The sequence below is a fragment of the Bos mutus genome, chromosome 25 (assembly GCF_027580195.1).
Source record: "Bos mutus isolate GX-2022 chromosome 25, NWIPB_WYAK_1.1, whole genome shotgun sequence".
NCBI lineage: Eukaryota > Metazoa > Chordata > Mammalia > Artiodactyla > Bovidae > Bos > Bos mutus.
Window position 1 is genome coordinate 8,527,354 of NC_091641.1, and position 20,648 is coordinate 8,548,001.

At 59.6% G+C, this 20,648-nt stretch overlaps 1 protein-coding gene across 4 annotated transcripts; it reads right to left on the bottom strand.

The window, feature by feature from the left end:
- Positions 1 to 1,101: 1,101 nt before the first annotated feature.
- STX1A (syntaxin 1A) lies at positions 1,102 to 18,799 on the bottom strand. Of its 4 annotated transcripts, none has more exons than XR_011462617.1 (10): positions 18,697 to 18,784; positions 10,389 to 10,466; positions 9,921 to 10,020; positions 7,136 to 7,208; positions 6,320 to 6,497; positions 6,113 to 6,221; positions 5,950 to 6,023; positions 4,755 to 4,892; positions 2,874 to 3,069; positions 1,102 to 2,410 (listed from the first exon to the last, which is right to left on the bottom strand). XR_011462617.1 is itself a non-coding variant. In XM_070362489.1 (10 exons), the coding sequence occupies exons 1-10, from the start codon at positions 18,724 to 18,726 to the stop codon at positions 2,333 to 2,335; spliced, it is 867 nt and encodes a 288-aa protein (XP_070218590.1). In that variant the 5' UTR covers positions 18,727 to 18,792; the 3' UTR covers positions 1,102 to 2,332. The 4 variants fall into 4 exon arrangements, 1 of the variants encoding a protein (XP_070218590.1); XR_011462618.1 differs by having other exon boundaries at positions 6,320 to 6,393; positions 7,136 to 7,210; positions 18,697 to 18,779; XM_070362489.1 differs by having other exon boundaries at positions 2,874 to 2,984; positions 6,320 to 6,393; positions 7,136 to 7,210; positions 18,697 to 18,792.
- Positions 18,800 to 20,648: the final 1,849 nt, after the last annotated feature.

Sequence of the window (20,648 nt, forward strand, 5' to 3'; positions counted from 1 at the left end):
TGTTGTTGGTGGGGCTTTATTCCCAGGTGTGAGTTAGGTTTAAAGAACTTAAACGTGTGAAAGCTTTATTCTAACCTACAAGGAACAAGGTAGATTCCTTTAACTTCAGTTCAGTTGCTCAGTCGTGTCTAACTTCTTTGTGACCCCATGAATCGCAGCACGCCAGGCCTCCCTGTCCATCACCAACTCCCGGAGTTCACCCAAACTCAGGTCCATCGAGTTGGTGATGCCATCCAGCCATCTCATCCTCTGTCGTCCCCTTCTCCTCCTGCCCCCAATCCCTCTCAGCATCAGAGTTTTTTCCAATAAGTCAGCTCTTCACATGAGGTGGCCAAAGTACTGGAGTTTCAGCTTTAGCATCGTTCCTTCCACAAAGAACACCCAGGGCTGATCTCCTTCAGAATGGACCGGTTGGATCTCCTTGCAGTCCAAGGAACTCTCAAGAGTCTTCTCCAATACCACAGTTCAAAAGCATCAATCCTTTAAGAGTGCTTATATGTTAACTTTGGTAAGACTGTATTTTGTTTTACATCATCAGGCAAAGTTGGGAAGCAAGGGCAGGGTGACGTGTATCCGTGGTACCCTGGGCCTGAGGCCACTGCCCAGTCATGGTTTCCCAGTGGCCTGGGCTGACTTTGACCCTGAGCTGCTGCCTCAGGTGTTGACGGGCCAGCACTGGGCTCTTGCAGGTCTGTCTGCTCTCCAGTCACTGGTGGTCAGAGGTTCTGCCATGGGGTTGGCTGGGGACTGTCTAGTGGACTGGAGGGGATGCAGTGGTGGTTTGTGATTCCTGGTAAAGTGTGAAGAGGGGGTCCGTCTGGGCCCACGGTACAGAACAGGCAACAAGCTGGAGCTGGGAGGTTCAAGCTGCTGGGGAGCCGGCGAGAAGGCCTGGAGGTTGCAGGCGGAGGGAGGCGGCTGGGATCCTTGGCCTCCTGAGCCCCGTGGTGCCACTCAAGTTCACCCCCAAGATCTAAGGCCGTGACACTAAGAAAGCTGGAGCAGAGGCGTGGTACAGATACAAATGTTTATTCTACATAAAAACTTCACAAAATGGGCAGCTGGTTGTACCAAGACCTTTGGTGAGGGGTGGGGGTGGGGTGGGGAGTCGCTGTTCAAGAAGGCAACACGGACAGTGGTCACAGTCACTGGGCAGGAGCGAAGCGGAGGGCGGGTGGGGCACAGGCCTGGCCCCGGCCCTCGCTGCATGCGCACGCATGCACACTCCTTGCCTGTCGACGAGGAAGAGGGCTTCTGGGCAGGGAGCACGTTTCAGACTTGAGAAGTCCCGGGCCGGTGGGGAGGAGGGAGGTGCCCCCTCCCTGGCTGAATACTGCATCTGAGACATCCAACACCCACGTGGTGGGGATGGGGGCAGGCAGCAAGGGTGGGACAAGATTGCAGGCCTGAAGTGACACTGACTTCTCGAGCACAGGAGAGCCGGGACCACTGTCCCACACATGCAACACACAATGGCTTGAGGACCCAACCCGGGGAGAGCTGATGGCCCGGGCATGGGCTTCGCCAGTGCAGAGGCCCGACTAGGGCCTGCCCTGCTGCCCTAGCTCCAAGGGCAGGAGACCAGGCCCCCGGTCAGCCTCTTCCAGAATGTTCCCTGGGGTCAGCTATAGCCCTCTGGGGGCTGGAGGAACTAGGGAAGGAGGGAGGCTGAGGCAGCCGAAGACCTGTTGGGACTCTGCCCCCAGGTAGGGGAGGAAGCCGGGTCTTGACTCGGCCAGAAGCCACCCGGCCACGGCCCCTGGCAGTGATCGGCTGTTAGAGGCTTAGAGCTGGGCTGTCTCTTAGGGCCACCCCTCCCCTAAACCAAAAAGCAGCACCATGTGGCCAGCTGGTCCCCAGCCCTCAGAAGGGGGTGCCCATTCAGGGGGACAGCTGGAGAGGACACAGGACGGGGCAGGTAGGCTGGTCAAGAAGAGGCAAGGTTGGGGTCCAGAGAGAGCCTTGATCCAGAAGGGGGCAGACCCTGGGATGGAGTGGAACTACTGAAGGTTGGGGGACAGGAGCATGGCTAACTACCCTGGGGCAGCCCTCCTCGATCAGAAGGGCCTGGGCCTGAGTCTCCCTTGCTGGCCCGTCCCCACCCGGCTGGCTCTTTCCCAGCCTGGCTCCCCTCTGCCTCTTCGGTACAGACGCACACTGTCACAAGATCATGCACACGACGGCTCAGGGCGGGGTGGGAGTGGGGGTCCCTGTGGCAGAGAAAGGAGCAGTCTGGGGCGGCGGGGAGAGGGCTCCGAGCCAGAGGCGGGGCAGCAGCCAGGGGTCTCCTGGGGGTGGACCGTCCAGAGCAGAGTGGCAGGCAGGGTGGTTTCTATCCGAAGATGCCCCCGAAGGTGGAGGCGATCACGATGCCCAGAACCACACAGCAGATGACGATCATGATCTTCTTCTGCATGGGGAGACACAGAGAAGCCTCAGAGAGCATGGAAGAGGGTGCCGGGAGGGAGGCGGAGCCTCCTCTGAGCAGAGCTTTGAGGGGTGGGGGGCCGCTGGGGAGCGGGCTCTGGTCAGGGCTGAGGGTTGGAGAGTTTGGGGGACTGGATGAGAAAGAAAGTGATGGCCCGGAGTATGTCTGGGTGGGATTTTAATGGGGTGCTGAAGGTCTGGGACTCCGGTATTCTTGCCTGAGAAATCCCATGGACAGAGGAGCCTGGTGAGCTGCAAGTCCATGGGGTCACAGAGTTGGACATGACTTAGCAACTAGACAACAACAAGGCCTGGGAGAGCCAGGTGGAGGCTCTGGTCGGAGCTGAGGGCCGAGGGAAGGCAAACGGGGAGGGACTTGTGATGCCTGAGGGCGGGGGACTCTGGGTACGTGAGGATGTGGGCTCCGGCAGGACGGGACTACTCACCCGGCGAGCCTTGCTCTGGTACTTGACGGCCTTCTTGGTGTCAGACACGGCCCTCTCCACGTAGTCCACTGAATGTTCCACGTTGTACTCAATCCTGTCAATCATCTCCCCCTGCAGGGCCAGGGGCACCCCAGCTCCAGAGGGGCCCCCTCCAGGCGGCGAGGGGGCCCGAGGAGGGATTTTGGGAAGACAGCGCCTGGGGTTAGAGAAAAGGGGAAGGTGAGGAGGAGGGGGGTCCAGGCACCCCGAGCAGCTCCCCAAAATGCAGCCATCCAGGGGCGGGAACTGGCCATGCAGCCTCAGCCAAGGGGGAGGGGACCATGCAGAGGACACTTGTCTGGGGCTCTGACCCCAGGGCCAAACAGAGGACAGCGCCAGGCAGAGCAAGGCGGGGGCGAGAGTGGTGGTGGGCGGGAGTCTGGCCATGGTGAGCCCTCCCCAGGCATGATGGTTCCATCCAGTCCTGACAGCTTTTGATGCCCCCGCCCAGTCCCACAGCCCTCGTGGGCCTGGTAGGAGCCCTCAGAGGCCACTCGACCACGCAGCTGACCGCTCTCTCCAACTCCACGGCCCCCACTGGTGGCCACAGCACCTCTCACCCCAATGGAAGCAGCAGCTTCCTAAGGTCTCCCTGCTTCCCCACATGGACCACGTCCCTCCCACACTAAGATCCTCCAACTAGAAAGGACTCCAGGGCCCAGCACCGCCTGCCAGGACCCCCGTCCCCCCCGTCTCCATCATTTCCAACTCTCCCTGGGCTCTAACTGCCCGGAACGCCCTTCTGCTTTTCGGGGAAGTCAGGCTTTTGCTGGTCCTGATCAGAACTGTGGTGTTCCTGGTCCCTCTACTTGGGCCAGCTCTTTGCTCTTCCCCTGGGGAGTCTTTGGAGTTCAAATGCCACCTCCTCAGAAAGGGCCTTCCCTGACCATCCCGTCCAGTGGTCACTGCAGTGACTGTCACTCCAAGCGTGGCCCAGGGACTAGTAGCATCGGGATCACCCTTGAACTTTAAAGACATACAAATGTATGAATCCCTACCCCCAAGTGAACCCTAAAGGAAATCAACCCTGAATATTCATTGGAAGGACTGATGCTGAAGTTGAAGCTCCATAACTCTGGCCAGCCCTTGCAAAGAGCTGACGCACTGGAGAAGACCCTGACGCTGGGAAAAATTGAAGGCAGGAGGAGAAAGGGGTGACAGAGGATGAGATAGTTGGATGGCATCACTGACTCAACGGACGTGAATTTGAGCAAACTCTGGGAGACGCTGAAGGACAGGGGAGCCTGGTGTGCTGCAGTCCACGGAGTCACAAAGAGTTGGACATGACTGAGCAACTGAACAACAAACCCCCACCTGCGAATCTCTGGGAACAGGGGCCAGCACAGGGAAATGTAGAACAAGGGCTGTGAGTGTGGCTCTTGATCACTTTCAAGGCTGAGAACCACTGCTGTCAGGCTGCCGCCCTCTAACACCCAGTGCGGGTAGAGACCACGCCACTCGTCATTCACTGATGCTGCCCTATTGCCCAACAGACATCCGCTCTGGGAAGCAGGCCCTCCGTGGTCTTGCTCGTTGCTATTCCTCTGACTCCTAGAAAAATGCCCTTCCACGTGCCCACGTGACAAACAGCTGGTGAATGAGACAGGACAAGGCCGAGTGAAGGTGGGCAGGGCCATGCAGGGCCTGGGGTCCTGGAGAGCCAAGCAGAGCCATGCAGAGAGGATCCTTCAGGTGGGCAGTTTCAACCGCACGCAGCGAGTTACCTGAAGACTGGGTCCCTCCCAGGCGGGGGCAGCGTGGCGGGCAGAAAGGGGAGGGTTAGTGCAGCCCTGGGTGCTGCTAGGGGTGGGGTGTGGTGGCGGGGGGGGCCCGGGCACCCACCTGGCTCTCCACGAGCATGGCCATGTCCATGAACATGTCGTGCAGCTCCCGGATGCTGTTCTCCAGCTTGATGATCTCGCTGTGGCGTGTCTCAATCTCACTCAGGGCCTGCTTCGAGATGCTGGAGTCCATAATGATCTAGGGGGTGCGAGCCGTGGGCTGGGACCCGGGGACCCATCGAAGGGGGAGGGGTGGGGGCCAGGGCAGCAAGAGGCCAAGGGCAGAGGCCACCGGGATGGGCAGTGGCCTGAGCAGAATGTTCTGGAAGCAGGGCCTGCTGGTGGCTTTGTCCTTAGCCACAGCCCTCCCCCCACTTTCTGTTAGGCTCCCACCATTGTTGTTTAGTCACTAAGTATGGTCTGAATCTTTTGCAACCCCATGGACTGTAGCCCACCAGGTTCCTCTGCCCATGGGATTTCCCAGGCAAGAATATTGGAGTGGGTTGCCATTTCCTCCTCCAGGGGGATCTTCTCGACCCAGGGATCGAACCCAAGTCTCCTGCACTGGCAGGCAGGTTTTTTACCACTGAGCCACCATCGAAGCCCAGGCTCTTACCAGCTGTTACCAGATTTCTCTGAGACCTGATTTCCTACCAGTAGGTTCCTACCTGTAACGTGGGTTAATAACAGTCCCCACCTGCATCTGCACACCTTTAACAGCCGAGTGGTAGTTCTCACCACCGGTGCTGTAGGAGCCCAAAATGACTGCGCGAAGGACCCAAGCCTTGAATGGCCTTTTTCCTGAAACCTCTCCTCCTGTTCTTCCTCCCACCCTGAATGTAGCTGATCCCTCCTCCTAAAATCACATGTCCACACTGCATCCCTTACCTGTATGCCACCTCCTTCAGGAAGCTCCCCTGCTTGGCAGCACATGGAGCTTCACTTGAATATAGAGAGGCCGAGGGCACCGTGTCCTCCCAGGTGGGAAGGGTCCTCAGGATGGTGGAAGGAGCCCCCTAGCTGGTGGCAAGTGAGCACAGGGCACAAGAAGCCGGCCCGACTGGGAGGAAGCAGGAGACGGGTCTTACTTCCACCTTTGGCACTAAAGTGGGACCTCTGCTTGTCCCTTGCCCTCTCCGGGACTCAGCCTTCTCTTCTCTAAAACCTGCCTCACCCGGTGATGGTGTCCAAACACTGCCCAGACATAGCACTTCGCACACACACCCGGGACTCCGGTGGGAGGGGGCCACACTTACCCCGGAGGCAAAGATGGCGGGGTTCCCACTCTCCAGCATGTCCTCCAGCTCCTCGCTGGTCGTGGTCCGGCCGGCTGCGATCAGGGGTCAAACTGAGCCAGGCCCTTCGCCAGAGTGGTCAGCGGCAGTCTAGCCCCGCCCCGCCCCCGCCCCTTCAACTTACTGATCTCCAGCTGCCTCTGGATGCGGCCCTTGCAGCGCTCGCGGTAGTCAGACTGCGTGGCGTTGTACTCGGACATCACCTCCACGAACTTCCGGGACAGTGTGGAGTGCTGGGGTCCCGAGACGGGGGTATAGGTGTCAGGCCCAGCCCATCGGGGCCCCAGAGCCTCCGGCGCCCGGCTACTCGCCCCGAAGACCCCTCCCATACCTGTGTCTTACGGATCCTCAGGTCTGCGGAGGAGCGGTTCAGGCCTTCCTCCTGCTCGATGCTCTGCTCGATGCCTGGGGAACAGCCGGCTGCTGATAACCTGCCCCGTTCGCCGCTCCCTCGCGGCCCACACACCCGGGATCGGGTTCGGAACCTCCCCTGGAGGGACTCGTGTTGTCTGTTGAGTGGGGTCACACAGGAAGCAGAGGAAGGGGCCGCGCCACGCACTGATGCAGGAGGGGCCGGCAAAGGCTATTCCAGGCAAGATGTGTGGGTATGTGCATGTACACTCACCTGTGAGGCCCCAGGCACACGCTAAGCTGTGTATCTGTAAGTGTGTGAGTGTGAGCATCCACTATGTGCTAAGCCTGGTGGGGCAGGCCCACCCCGTCCTGATTATGAAGGTTGTACGGAACACCGGCTGGGGCATGCCATGGGGGCGGGGCAGGTGGCCACAACCACAGGGCACAGACATGACCCTGGCATTCCGCGGGGCATGTATACCTGTGCTCCCAGGAGTGCATGGGGCTCCTGCGTGGGATCAGGCAGTACCAGCCACTCCTCTAACACTCTAGCCTAAGTGGGGGACAGTGTCCAGAGTGTCCCCGGCAACATCCTGAGGCCCAGCCCAGTGCCTGGCACAAACAGGTCTCGCCAGGTAGCTGCTGAGTGAATGGCACATGGTGGTACCCTCACAAGGACAGCAAGGAAGACCCAGTGTACCCCTCTGAGTCAGTGAAACCCCCTGGGCAGTGTGGGGGAAGCAGGCCCGGAGTGCCCCCCACACCCCAGCCGAGGCCTGGAGCCCAGACTCACTCTTTAACTTGGAGCGGACTTTGTTTGCAGTCTTCTTTATGTCGGACATGAGTTCCTCCAGCTCCTCCTTTGTCTCTAGGGAGGTAGAAAGGGTGGGGTAGACACCCTGGGCTCCCCTGTGGAGGGCCGAGGAGGCGCTCCGGGCAGACCCTGGGTCTCCTTGTCCCCTGGCTAAGGCCCTGCCTGTTCTCCCATCCTGGGCTGGCCCACGCCAGCTGCAGCCTCACCCCTTCTTGCGCTGTCTTCCAAGGAGCCTCCCTTCCTCCTTGGCTGGCTTACCCCCCCACCCCCTGTAGATAACAGATGGGTCTAAATTTAAGGCAGAAATAATTGTGGAGCAGCTGGCGATGCTGGAGTTGGCACTGGGGAACATTTAGCTGATACTTGCCAGAGTCGAGGGTGGGGGGAGCGGGCTCACCTAGCGCTACCTGGTGGCTCAGGAAGGGCTGACGGGCCAAGGGCCAAGGAGGCAGAAGGCAGACCCATCGAGCACCCTGGCCAGGGCAGACCTGTTCTACTCACAAAGCCCTGCTCCCCAGGTCTGAGCTCAGCGAAGGCCAACTGCTGAGGGCCAGGTAGGTGGGTGGCACCTGGCCTGGGTGGGAGCTGAGAGAAGTGCTGGAGAGAGGGGGCTCCTGGGGTACGGTTGGCTCTGGAGGTGGCATGCGGCTGGGCCTAAGAGAGGGTGGAGCTGGGGGAGGGCAGTGGCATAGTTTCTGGCCCTTGTTCCAGCCGGTACCATCTCCCTAAACCTGGCAGAGGCCATGGGAGTGCCCAGCTTGCCCTGCTCCCGGGGAGGGTCCACTGGCAAAGTGGGGCAAGAAGGCTCTTCCCGCTGGGGAGCTGGGTGGAGCTCAGCCTCAGGGTACCCCCGGACTCCACCCCGGAGAAACCCGGACTGAACGCCTGGATTCAACCTTTCACGCCCACCCTGTGCGTGCTTCTGGGGCTGGGGCTTCTCCCCTGGGGGGACTCAGGAGGGGCACTGACAGTGGCCAATTAAGTGTGGGCAGGGCACTTCCCAATTGGCATGTGAGTGAGGTGGAGTGGGGGGCTTCCAGGAGCGGGGGTGCGTGCGCCTTATTCGCAGGAACAAAGGAAAACTCGGTTACCAGCTGCTCTGATGTCTCAGCCTCTTTTGCTCAGACCCAAAATAGCCCAGCCTGGATGGCAGTCCCTAGAGAAGGCAGAGCAAGCCTTGGCCCGGGAAAGCCCCCCACTTCCTGCCAACTTTCCTTGTGATGCCTTGGCGACCCTGCTCCGCCTCTGCCCCAGAACCCTTCTTGGGGAGCCCCTCCCCGCTTGGGAAGTGCCAGGTCCTGACTGCTCAGCTCACAGGTGGCAAATTCTGAAGTGGTCACTGCTGATATCCGATGAAGGCAACACAACACAGCTAAGGTTGGGGAGCAGAGCAACTCTGGCTCCCCATCCTCCCCCTCCCCCCGCCTGCTCCATCTTCCGGCAGGTGAGAGGCCAAATCCAGCTCTTTACAGTCTCACCCCACAGTCAGCCCTCCTCCTGAGCCTCACCAGGAGTGACCCACCAGGGACATGCGCTGACCCAGATACATGTGGGCATGCAGACAAACCATGTCACGTGACGCCGTCCCTGACACACCTCTAGGTGGGGCGGGAGGGGAGCCAGGACGACCTGAGGACCACACTGGAGGTATGCCCTGCTCTGGGGGGGTCCCTGTCTCCTCTCCAGCCCTTCCCGGTTCAGTCTCCCTGGCTCCCAGTTGACTCGTTCTGCCTTCCAAGGGCCTGGCGCTGGGCTTGGTTGGTGTGGCACTGGGCTCAGGTCCAAACATACTTTGGGGCCGTGGAGAGATTTATTCTGGGTGCTTGAGGATGCCTGTGGGCCTGAGGTTGAGAGGCCACGGATAGAGAGGCAGTGCTGGAACTGAGAACAGAATCAAGCCTTGGGTGCCTGGGTAGGGGGCTATGGGCCCTAGGCCCTTCCTCCTGAACACCTGGGCAGCAGCTGGACCCTGCCCCGTGCTCTGTCCTGGGGCCTTCCAAAGGAGCTGGAGAAGGGAGAGGGGAGGTGAGCGAGCTTCGAGAACAGGCAGGCGGCAAACACACCCAATCTGATGAGTCCAGGCGGCTGGCCTGAGCCCTGGCCCATCACTGCCTCCCTGGGCTGAAGGTGAACCCCTTCTAGGGGAAGGGATCCCAGGCCAGCATGCTGTCAGCCTGGCCTATTATTACTGTAGTAGTAATCAGTGCCTCACAGGTCAGGGGGACCTGCCCAGGGACAGAGTAAAACAGACACACACATGTTCCCTGTTCAGGGGGAGAGGTGACTTCCTGGAGCCCTGAGAATGCCTGGCTCCGAGGCACCAATGGCCGAGTGCCAGGGCCGCCAGCTTTTTCCGGAAACTCTGCCTGCTTGGCCGGCTTGCCCTCCCACAGCGCTGATGCCTCAGAGCAGCCATCTGCTCCCCAGGGGAGGCGACGGAAAGGGAGGGGCTGGGCTGGGACGCCTCCTATTGATCACAGGCAGCTCCTCCCTCCATCCCTCCCTCCCAGAATCCAGGGCTGTCCTAGAAAGCAGCCAAGTTACCTGGGGATGGCGGGGCCGCCCCTCCCACCAGGCATCCCACGGTGATTAAGGGCACTGAACCGCCCCTCAACCCAGGCCTGGGACAGCCTGTGTTTCCTGACCCTCCCCAACCTGGCCAGGCCCCTCAGACGGCCAGCAAGGCAGGGCGTTCCTTCCCTGGCTGCAGCGTCTTTCTGGAGGCCTGCGGACGGCCCCCAACCCCGCACACCCACACACTCACTCTCGTCAGGGTTGGGGGAGGCCAGGATGGCGCTGTGTTTCCGCTTCACCTCCTCCACATTCTCCGAGATCTTGTCAATGAAGCCGCGGATCTCTTCCACCTGTGGGCCGAGGTCAGGTGCTCTGGGGGCGGAAATCCAGGGAGGGGCCTTCTGGGGCCCAGAGTAGGGCCGGAGGAGGTCAGGGCCAGGCCGGGCAAGGTTCCGGTGTGTGTGTGTGGTGAGGGGGGTGGGTAGTGCTGATCCAAGGATTCTTCGAGATTGGGGTGGGGGTGGGAAGGAGTGGGCAATCCCCACTTTTGCTCCCCGCTGAGCCTGTCTATTTACCCTCAAAATGGGCTCACTACTTGGTGCCTGTGGGCTGCTGAGCTCAGGCGCGGGTATGTAAGCGCCCCAGGCCGGCTGAGAGGTGAGACATGGCCGCCCCAGGTCTGCCGGTGTTTGGGGAGAGGCGGGGGTGCGGCTCCCACCTGCTCGAAGAACTCATCCATGAAGCGGTCTCGGTCCACGGTGACAGTGACGTCGTCATCATCGTCGCTGTCCTTGGCCTGCAGGGGGGTGGACACACAAGCGCCCCTGTGGTAGGACCACTGGGTCCCATGGGTCCTGGGACCCCAAGCTGCCCAGGATCCCCCTATAGCAGGGTCTTCCGGTTGGAGCTCCGAGGCCCGGCCATCCTTGTCTGTCCCCTTGGCAGGGACAAGGCCTGGCTGTGCCCTCAGCTCCCAGCCTCAGTGAGACCTGCAACATCCCTGGGGTTGTTCAGTCGTGTCCGACTCTGTGACCCCATGAACTGCAGCCCACCAGGCTCCTCTGTCCATGGAATTCTGCAGGCAAGAATACTGGAGTGGGTTGCCATTCCCTTCTGCAAAGCATCTTCCTGACCCAGGGATCGAACCTGAGTCTCCCACATTGCAAGCAGATTCTTTTACCTACTGAGCCACCAGAGAAGCCCCTAGGCCTAGGCACCACCAACACCTCCCTGCTAAAAACTAGGATGGCTCAGATACAGGTCATGCCCACAGCACCCAAGCTGGTCTGATAGCTACTGCCCATGGAGAGCTCTGGGAACCTCCAGGCCTGCTCCCTCAGACTGCCTGGAGACCTCTCTTGTTAGTCTTTTTTTTTTCTAAATATTTATTTACCTATTTGGTTGTGCCGGGTCTTAGTTTTGGCACAGGGACCTTCGATCTTCATTGCAACGTGAGGGATTTTTAGTTGTGGCATGTAGGATCTAGAACCCTGAGCAGGGATGGAACCCAGGTCCCCTGCATTGGGAGCATGGAGTCTTAGCCACTGGACTATTAGGAAGTCCCTCTCCCTGTTAGTTTTGGCATTGACATTGATCCTTTCTCCTTCCAGGCACAGAGTTGGGCCTGGCAGGCACCAGAGGCCAGTCATGTTGTTATTTGGCTCGGGGCCTGCCTTGGGTCTCAGCCGCAGGTGTCGGCTTGGCCCCTCCGCCCCAGGAGCCGCCACACAAAAGCCAGCCCATCACAGGGTTGGAGGTAATTACATCTCTGACTTCCCAGCATGCCGGCCACGCTCATTACTGTCCGTCTCACACCTGGAGTTAGCCAGGGTTGGCTCGCTCTGCAGGCAAGGCCAAGGCCCCTCACAGCCAAGGCCAGGCTACTCAGGGTAGGACGGGCACCTGGGATTCTCGGGCTGGGTTCTGCCCCCTCATCCTCAGTGCCCCACGGGGAGGAGGCACTGGCCCTCGGCCTGATGCTCTCTTGTGAGGATGCGAGCAGGCAGAGGGGGAGGAGAGGGGGTGCTGGGGCCCCGCCACCTCCAAAGGGACTGGGTTCTGTGCCCAGACAGACACCGACGGGCTGAGGGACTTCCCGCGGGGTCTGTCTGCTCCTCTATGAAATGGGGACAGCGATGCTCTGCTGGGGGAGGGCGGGCCCACGAGTGATGGGGAACCGTAGCACGTTCTGCAAAGGACTGGGGCTCTTGGGGTCCCACCACCCCACCCAAGTGGGGCCAACCAAGAGAAGGGGCTGGTTGGGAGCTTTATGGAGGCGGCCCCTCTCATCAAGAGATCACACCTCCTCCCCCAGCAGCTAAAATAAGTCCTCGCTCCCACAAGTGCCTGTGGCTGCCACCAGGTGGTCCCCATCCCCCACCAAGCCCACCCTTAGCCACAGAGAATCTAGAAGCCGAGCTGGAGGAGGAGCACTCCCTAGGGAAACCAAGGCAGGGTGCGATGGGGGCACCCAGGGCCCCCTCCACAGCAGCTGGCCAGCTTGGGAGGTGTCCTTGGGAGCTCCTGCCATTCAGCATCCTGGCCTCTCTGTCCTTCCGGTACCCAGAGGATAGGGGTGAGCGGAAAGAGGTGGAAGGAGAATTTTCCAGCTCCATTCCCTCTGGGAGTAATGACCAGCTGGAGCCCAAGACAAGTCACCAGAAATGAGACTCATCTCTGAGTCACCAGAGACGAGAGTCACGGCCAGGGGCTCCAGGGCTGGTGCCCCCCACCCTCTGGGCCTCAGCTTGCCCACCTGCAAAATGGACTTGTCTTCTCCAGGCATCCAGCCAGGTCTGACCTGCTCCCTGCACGGCCTCCGTGCACAGAGGCTGGATTCGGGTAGTTTCTCCAACAGAAGGATAGCAGGGAGATGCCACATCCTCCTCCACGCTCTCCATCAATTAGGTGGCGCTAGCAGTAAGAGTCAGACACAACTGAGCGACTTCTCTTTCACTTTTCATTTTCATGCATTGGAGAAGGAAATGGCAACCCACTCCAGTGTTCTTGCCTGGAGAATCCCAGGGACAGAGGAACCCGCAGGCTACAGTCCATGGGGTCGCAGAGAGTCGGACACAACTGAGCATGCACACACGCACACATATACATTAGGGCCTGACCTCACAGCCTGCGTCAAACCAACCGTGGCTCTGAGCAAAACCGGGAGTGGATGCTCCCAGGGCATCCCTTCCAAGTGCTACAACTTCTTCCTCCTCAGGCTCTTTTCACTCTCACCCCTCCACCCACCTCCACTTTATCTCACTGCTCCAGTCTGAAATCTGATCCCAGCGCACCCCACCTATAACCATCCACTCCTAGAATCTGCCCACTGTCCTCCCTGCGGTCCCCAGGCGGCTCCCGCTGCCTGCAGTGCTGATTCCATGAAACCGACATTCCCTTCTTCATTAGGTGCCACCTCTTTCGGAAGCCTTCCTCATCTCCCCAGGGATGGGATCTCGCTCCTCTCATTCCCCACACCCTATTCACATCCCTACTGGAGCCACTGCAACACACTCTCAAGCCCTGGGAGACCTGAAAAGCCACCTTGGCCACAGCTTCTAGTCTCAGCTTTCACACCTCCAGTGGTGGAGAGCTCACTAGCTCCCCCAGGCTCTTCTGTCTATCTGGGGCAGCCCCAACTGTTAGAAAGCCCTTCCCTTTCCTCCAAGCTGGCCCCAGGCCATAAAGAACCTGTTGGTGCCCTCTCCCTGGGCTGGCCCCGCCAGAAATCTGAGGGTAGCATCTGCATCCTCCCTGGTTTTCTTTTTCTCAAGTTGACCAAGTTCCCTCTGCTTCAGATCCTTCCCAGAGGCCTTAAGTTGAAGCCCCTGCCCCAGATCTGTTCCACTTAGTCTCTGTCTTCTCCAGCAGGACAAGATAGAAACTGAATCTGCTGCTGACTGTGGTCTGAGCAGGGCCAAAGATCTGACCCACCACCTCCCTCTTTCTACAAAGTCGACCTCTGTTAATGCAGCCAGAGATCACAGAAGCCAAGGAAGAAGCCCTTCCCCTCCCTGTTTACTTGGTTGGCTTTTGGGCTCAAATGAAGGATCTTCATTTGTTCTGACCCTTGTCCCAGTCTGTGAGAATCTGATGGTTTATGCCTTTGTTGCCCCCTCCTACTTTATCCCCATCTATGCCAAGGCCCTGATTGATTAGGGCCCCAGCTCCCTTGGGAACCGGCCAACCCTCTCAAAGTGGCAGTCACAGCTCCAGAAAGACGGCTGGACTAGAGTTGGGACTGGAGAGGCTGTGGTGCGGAGGCAGCAGCTGCAGTCGTGAGGCAGTTACAAGCTCCGAGGTACAACCGTCTTCCGGACAAACTCCCCCAGACATCACATGGGCACCTTGCCAACCACCTGGCCAGAACTAAGTTCCACTTTTTCCTCCTGAGCCCCCGTTCTTAAAGAGTCTCCGAAGCCAGAAACTGGGGGGCATCCACACTCTTCCTCCTCCTCTCATATCCAACCAACATCCAGTTGGTCCTGGTGTTTGTTTTTTGATCCTGGTGTTTTTAATTCGTGGCTTCCCAGGTGGCTCAGTGATAAAGAATCTGCCTGCCAGTGCAGGAGATGTGGGTTTGATCCCTGGTTTGGGAAGATCTCCTGGAGGAGGAAATGGCAACCCATTCCAGCATTCTTGCTTGGAAGATCCCATGGACAGAGGAGCCTGGTGGGCTATAGTCCATGGGGTCACAAAGAGTCGGACATGTATGAGCATGCACGCACATTTTTAATTATCTTTCAGGGGTTCTCAACCTTGGTCCAGCAACAGAGCCCCTTGGGGGTAGGGTGTTTTTGTTTGTTTGTTTGTTTGTTTGTTTTAAAAAAAAAACTTCCAGACCAAATGAGAATCTATGGGGGTGGCGCGGTGAAGTTGTTTTTTTTCCTTAAAGCCCCTCAGGATTGGGAACCATTGGCCTGGTCTCTGGCCAGCTGGCTATCTTGACTCTGGTCTCATCGCCTCCAGCCTGAGCAATCAGAAAAGGAAGTCAGGGTGGGTGTGAGCACTGCCCCCACCACAGGGACCTGTTGAGACAGGGGAGGGGACCCCACTAGAAGCCCCCGCTGCGCAGCCCTGATGGTCTCTCTAGGCAGAGGCACCAGGACTCCACGATCCCTTCCTGGAAATAAGAGTGTGATTCCTCCAAGAGGTGCGGAGGCCAGGCAGTCTCCAGGCCTGTCCCGGGAGATGGCGGCTGGCCAGCAGGCAGGGGTGATTCATTGCTGCTGGAGCAGGAGTTGCTGTTGTCTGTCTCGAGGGCTATTTTCTTTTCCCCCTTCTTTTTAATGACTAATCAAAGCCTATCTCACTAAAGCAGAGAGGCCCAGAGCTGAGTCAGGGGTGTGCCAGAGACTGAGATAGGTCTCTAGAAAGAAAGGACTCTCTCTGACCCCTTCCTCTTTTCCCCACCCTGCAACCACCCCCCCACCCGCCCCCCAGATCGCCTCTGCCAGTCTACCCCTTAGCAGGGCCCCAGCACAACTCAGGGAAGCAGCTTCAGGGTGTGGGGAGGGGCTGGGCTCTGCCTCCCTCCAGGTGCTGTGTGACCTGAGATAAACTCCTGGCCCTTTCTGGACCTCAGTTTTCCACTCTGTAGAATACGAAGTTGCACTAGATAGTCCCTGGACACCATCTGCACCTCAGATGGACATGTGCCCAAATTCATTATTAATTTTTTTTTTTTTTTAAGAAATCCCAAGAAGGTGATGGGAAGGAAGGAAGGGCCCCTAGCCTGGGTCTATTCTTACATCCCCCCCTTTCTTCTGCTCTGCAGGGTGAAGCCGGCCGGCTCCATTATGCAGACAAATGAGCACGGAGAGGTTAAGGCACCCACCTGCCTGTTCTTGCTCCGAGACCCTCAGTCCCTTCAGAAGTCGGCAGAGGGGGCACTGGGCTTCACCACTCAGGCCTGCCTGCTGCCCCAGTGAGCGAGGGGGGACCCTGGGTGTCAGACCCAGGCATCGCCAGCCCCTCTGCTGTTTCTCACACGGGTCCCTTCTTTTGGCCCACCCTCCCTCCCTCCTCCCAGTCAAATCCAGCTCCTCCCCCCGGCGATCTCAGACCTCCTGTTCCAGGAAGGTTCCTGCTCTGACTGCCCCCCCCTGCTCCCTCCTCTCTCTGGCTTCTGGCTCCTGCACAGGCCCCCGCTGTGTCACATGGCCCAGGAGGTACAGAAACAGAGTTCTGCGCCCAGGGAGGGGTGTCAGCTCTGAGCAGTCCTGGGAAAGAAAACCGGGGAGGCCTTAGAACTGGGGGACGGAGGTGGCTGCTGGCCAGGCTGGGGCTGCCTGGGGACACCTGTCCCCAAAGTCCCCCTGGTTTTATACATTCTGGTCGCACACGTCCGCACCCGTCTCCTTGGGCTCCAGGTTGCCCTTGATCTCCGAGGGCTGTTGGACGCTTTCAGGCCCCCACACTGGCCCTGGATGACCCCTTCCTTCTCTCTCTGCAGGAGAGGATCAGCCCCCGTGAGAGATGAGGAGGGCTGGAGAAGGCTGGAGGGCTGGGCCCGGCCTGCAGCGCGGAGGAAACATGCCAGCTCCTTCCCCAAGTGTGACTTTTATAAATAAGCTCCCTTCTCTTGCTTTCCTTCTTCCAAATGTGGTGGCGTGGGGTGAGGAAGGAGGAGGAGGGGGGAGGGAGGGGGAGGGAGGGTGGGGATGGTGCAAGCAGCTGTCCCAAGCACCACCCTCTGTCCAGCCCAGCCAGCACTGGCCCTCTCGGTTCCTTGGGGATTCTGGTTCCTGGGGTTCAAGGTCTCCCTCAGATATAGAATTGGAGTCAGGAGACCCGTGACTGCTTGCCCTAAGAAGCTGGATTCTCAGTTTTCCTATACCTACTTCCTAGATGGGAATCTGTGCAGCCCAAAGGAAGACTTGTGGGAATGGCCGCCCCTAGACTAACGGTTGCACCCCACTCAGTGTGGGCTTCTGCCAGCTGATCCTCAAGGGTGCTAGCAGCCCCTAAGGGACAGGGCCACCCAGCCACGAGTACGGCAGCCTGCGTGGGCAGTGAATGCCTGGAGTGGGGGAACGTCTGGAGAGGAAGCCTCAGATTACTTTAGAGAAGCCAGGCCTCATCACCTAAGGACCAGTCTGGCTAGCGTGTGTGCGTGTGTATATGTGCTTGGCTCGGGGAGGGATTCACCAGAGCAAAGACCTAGCTTCAAGCTCCTACAGTCCAATGTCTCTTAGCCCTTAGGTCTCAGCCGCGTCTAAGTCTGACTGTTTTCAGGCCTAGGTAAAGCCCCTTCATCCCACCTGATCTGCCAGGCTAGCCACATCTCTCTCTCTCATGCCTCTGTCTTCCCTTCAGTGAAGGGGATGAAGGGGATGAAGGTGATGAGTCAGAAGACGTCAGATGTCAAGGGCTCTGTTCCCCCTGAGCACTGGTTCCCACAGACACTCTGGTCTGACCCACCAGGCACCCAAACACCAGGAAATGCACTACACGCCCTTCATCCCCAAGATAACAACGCTCCTTCTGATTCAACTGCGCACAGGAAACTTGAGGGCAACCGCAAGCCTGGCAGGGGAAGTGTTTATAGACACCATATTCGACATGAGGGACCATCTTCTTCCTTTGAAACCTCCAGGGGTTTACCCTGAGGTGGGGGGTGCTGGGGGGGGTGCTGGGCACTCAGCCAGGAATAATACAGGTCTAATGGGAGAGTGGGGCTGGCAGCCACAGCAAGGGGGTGATGGAGGCAGGAGAGCACAAGTGCCAGCCCCAGGCTGCCCAGGAGACAAGACTGGTACGATGGGGGAGAGCCAGGCACAAGTGCAGGGAAGCTGTGTGCAGAGAGGACCAGCCATGGGATCACAAGCCCAAAGGATACTTGGGACTTTCCATATAAGGGGTCCAGGTCTCTGGCTCTAAGCTGGGTAGCAGGGGAAGGGTTCTAGGGAGACTCTGCCCCACCCCCCACCCCCGCAAGAGATCAGCAGGGTGGTCAGCCAGGGCCTCAGAGGAGCCTCAACCTGGTCTAGAGCCCTGATGTCCGGGTTCCCCGCAGGCAGGCTTCACTTCCTTCTGTGCACGGTCCCGGCCGCGTAGCCCCTCCCAAGATTGCCATCTTTAAGGGCAGAGGTGCTAACACCCTGGTTAAGAGCAGAGGCCAGGGGAGAGGGGCTTTGATGATAAGGAGCAGGCAGCAGGGATCTCTGTCTGGGCTGGCAGAGGGCGGACTCTGACTCGAAACCTTTGCGCATCCTTCTGCTCCCCCCACTGGAACCACGCCCCAGAAGCCACACCCCAGTGGCCTCCGAAACACAGGTGGAAAAAAATAGGTTCAAGTCGGAATACGATCTGGAAAACCAGGAAGGGTCTGGAAACGCCGGCTCCCGGCTGCCCGGAAGCCAAGAAGAGGGAAAGACAGCGGGCCTGACCCCTCCCGGATCGGGGAGGGCAGCAGCTGCCGATCACCACCGGCTGGGGAGCCACAGGTGATGGGAGCTACAGGTGACGGAAGGTGATGGGGGCGGCGGCCGTCCCGCGAGACAGCGCCAGCCCGAGAAGCCCGGCCCCACCCGACCGGCCAGGTTCCGCAGCGCGCCCTGCAGCCGGGCTCTGGACAGGGGACCGCCCCCGGCCGTTCCCTTCGCACAGGTCCCGCCGTCGGTCTAAACCAGAGGGAGGGCAGGAGGGTCAGTGAGGAGGCACAGCGGGGAGACAAGGGTCGGGACCTGCTCCGCCGGGCGACGGGGAGGCCAAGCTTCGGTCCCGCCACCGATATTCCAGAATATCCCTCCGAAAACAAGGGGGGCGCCGAAAAGTTTATCTAGGACCCCAGGTTCCAGCCGCCAGCCCGCGGGCCATCGGAGCCGAGCTCACGCGAGCTCGTGACCCCAGTGGGTCCGAGGGGCGGGACCCGGGGCGGTCGGGGTCCCCGGCTTGGCACCGCTCGCTCCCGCCCTGGCCGGGGACGCAGGGGCGACAGCCCCAGGGGCCGCTAGAGCCGCTCGGGAAGCGGACCGGGCGCTGGGCGCCGGCGGCCAGCGGCGCCGCGCAGGGGTCGGACTCACCGTGCGGAGCTCCTGGGTTCGGTCCTTCATGCTCCCGGGAGTGGCAGCGGCGCCGGCTGCAGCCCGGTGAGCCCCGCATGCGCGGCGGCCGCCCCGCGGCTGCGCAGCGCCAGCCCGGCCCCGCCCCGGCCCCCGGGACCCCGGCCCAGCCCCAGCCCGGCCCCGCCCCGCGCCTGCTCCGCCCCGGTGGGTCCCAGCCGAGAGCCCAGCTCTGGGGCTCTTGATACCCGGGCTCCTACCCCATCCCGCTTAAGGTGCTCCGAAGGGGCTGAAGGGTCACAGACCCCGGGACCTCGTTCCCTTGCGTTCCCAACGTCCGTTCGACCCCGCCCGGAGGTCCCATCCCAATCCTCCCTCGACTCAACCGCTCAGCATCCCTCCTTCTGGACATAGACAGTGTTTTTGGATCTTCACCTCCAGAGCTCCTCACATCTCTGCTAGAGGCCAGACACCACCTCCCTCCTTAATTTTATTGCCTTGGGGTCTGCAGCATCACCCCACTCCACAAACCTCCAGAGTTCCAGCCTTTGTGCCTCCCACCCCTTCGGCCTTCCCCCCAGTATCTCATTCAGACTCAGGCTCAGGAGGATTTCCTCTTTCCCCAGGATTTCTCGGTTCACAGTCTGATGCTGAGTGACCACCTCCTTTAGTTTCTACTCTCAGCAAGATTGCAGGAACCCCTCCATTTGGGGGGAAGGAGATCTAGGTTATTGCCTCATCTCGTTCTCCTTCCCCTGTATTCCCAACCCTGCATCCCAGCCCCGAGCCTGAGAGCTTATTTCCTGTCTAGAAGCTGAGGGTAGCTAAGCAGGGGCCCAGCTCCACTGGACTAATGGGAAGATCTTCGCAGCGCTGGAGAGGGATGGTGGCTGGGGGTTAGTCAGTAGCAGATGCTCCTTTCCGGGTTCCTGCCAGCCTCTTGTTGAGCAACAGCCACTTGCACACCCCCAGCTGCCCCCTCCGTGCCCTGGCCCAGACGCTCTTGACCTGGAGCCAAGCATTCCCCCTTCCCCTCCCCGGGGGCTGCCAAAGGTGTTGCTCTGGAGTTGAGCCAGCCCCCTGCTGCACAGTGTGTCAGAGCCTGGCACTTCTCCCAGACTGTGGGCTCAGGTTAGCTGCCTGGCAGACGGGCTGGAGGCACTGTTCCAGCCATCCCTCCTTCCCTGGAAAGTCCGGCCCAAGGCTAGCTCAGATGTAGCCTGGCCTGAGAGACAGCCACACCCCTTCCACTTGTCCAGACCTCAATCTTGAGTAACCCACACAGCAAGTGCTGGTGGTGCCCTGTTTGACAGATGCAAGACCGGGACTCATCTACTAGGGGGCTTGCCCAGGGTTCCAGGGGACAGGTGGCAGGGAGAGTGCTGATTCCTGGTCCAGAGTGCTTTCCTGTGTGCAGGGTGACTCAGTGGGGTGAGTCATGGGTGCAGCCCCGGAGCTCGTTGTCTGGCCCTGTGGGGGAGAGGACAGGAAGGGGAGACACAGCTCCTGCCCTCAGAGAGTCCTGGTACCATGTCAAGCATCCCTTATTGAGATGCATATTAAATGGTAGCGTGAAAAATTAATAAAGAATGAATGTGTGCCCTTCACCTTAAACTACCTTTCTGATACAGGTCTTACGCTCATTCATTCATTCATCAAACATTAGCTGGGAATGCATGTTCTGGGGCCACTGTTCTGCTCTTAAGGTGCTCCTGGGTTGTGGGAGGGACATGATTTCAGTGTGTAAGGGATTCAGGGTGGCTTCCCAGAGACAGTGATGTTCAAGCTGGATGTTGAAGGAGTGGTGTGCAGCAGGCAGTGCTGCAGGCTTTCTGGACAGAAGGAGCATGCCCAGACACTGGGGGTGGGAGTGGGGAGCAACCAGAGAACCTCAGGAACCTGCTGTGATGCTCAGGCACAGGGGTAAGCGTGGGTGGGAGATAACACCAGTGAGAGAGGCCTTGAATGTTAAA

What these genes read in the sequence shown, in the direction of transcription:
- STX1A (XM_070362489.1), bottom strand. Translation starts at nt 18,726, where the DNA reads ATGAAGGACCGAACCCAGGAGCTCCGCACG. An exon ending in TGAGGATCCGTAAGACACAG is followed by an intron (nt 6,222 to 6,319) that starts GTATGGGAGGGG and finishes TCGGGACCCCAG; the next exon opens with CACTCCACACTGTCCCGGAA. An exon ending in CCGCCATCTTTGCCTCCGGG is followed by an intron (nt 4,893 to 5,949) that starts GTAAGTGTGGCC and finishes CGCACCCCCTAG; the next exon opens with ATCATTATGGACTCCAGCAT.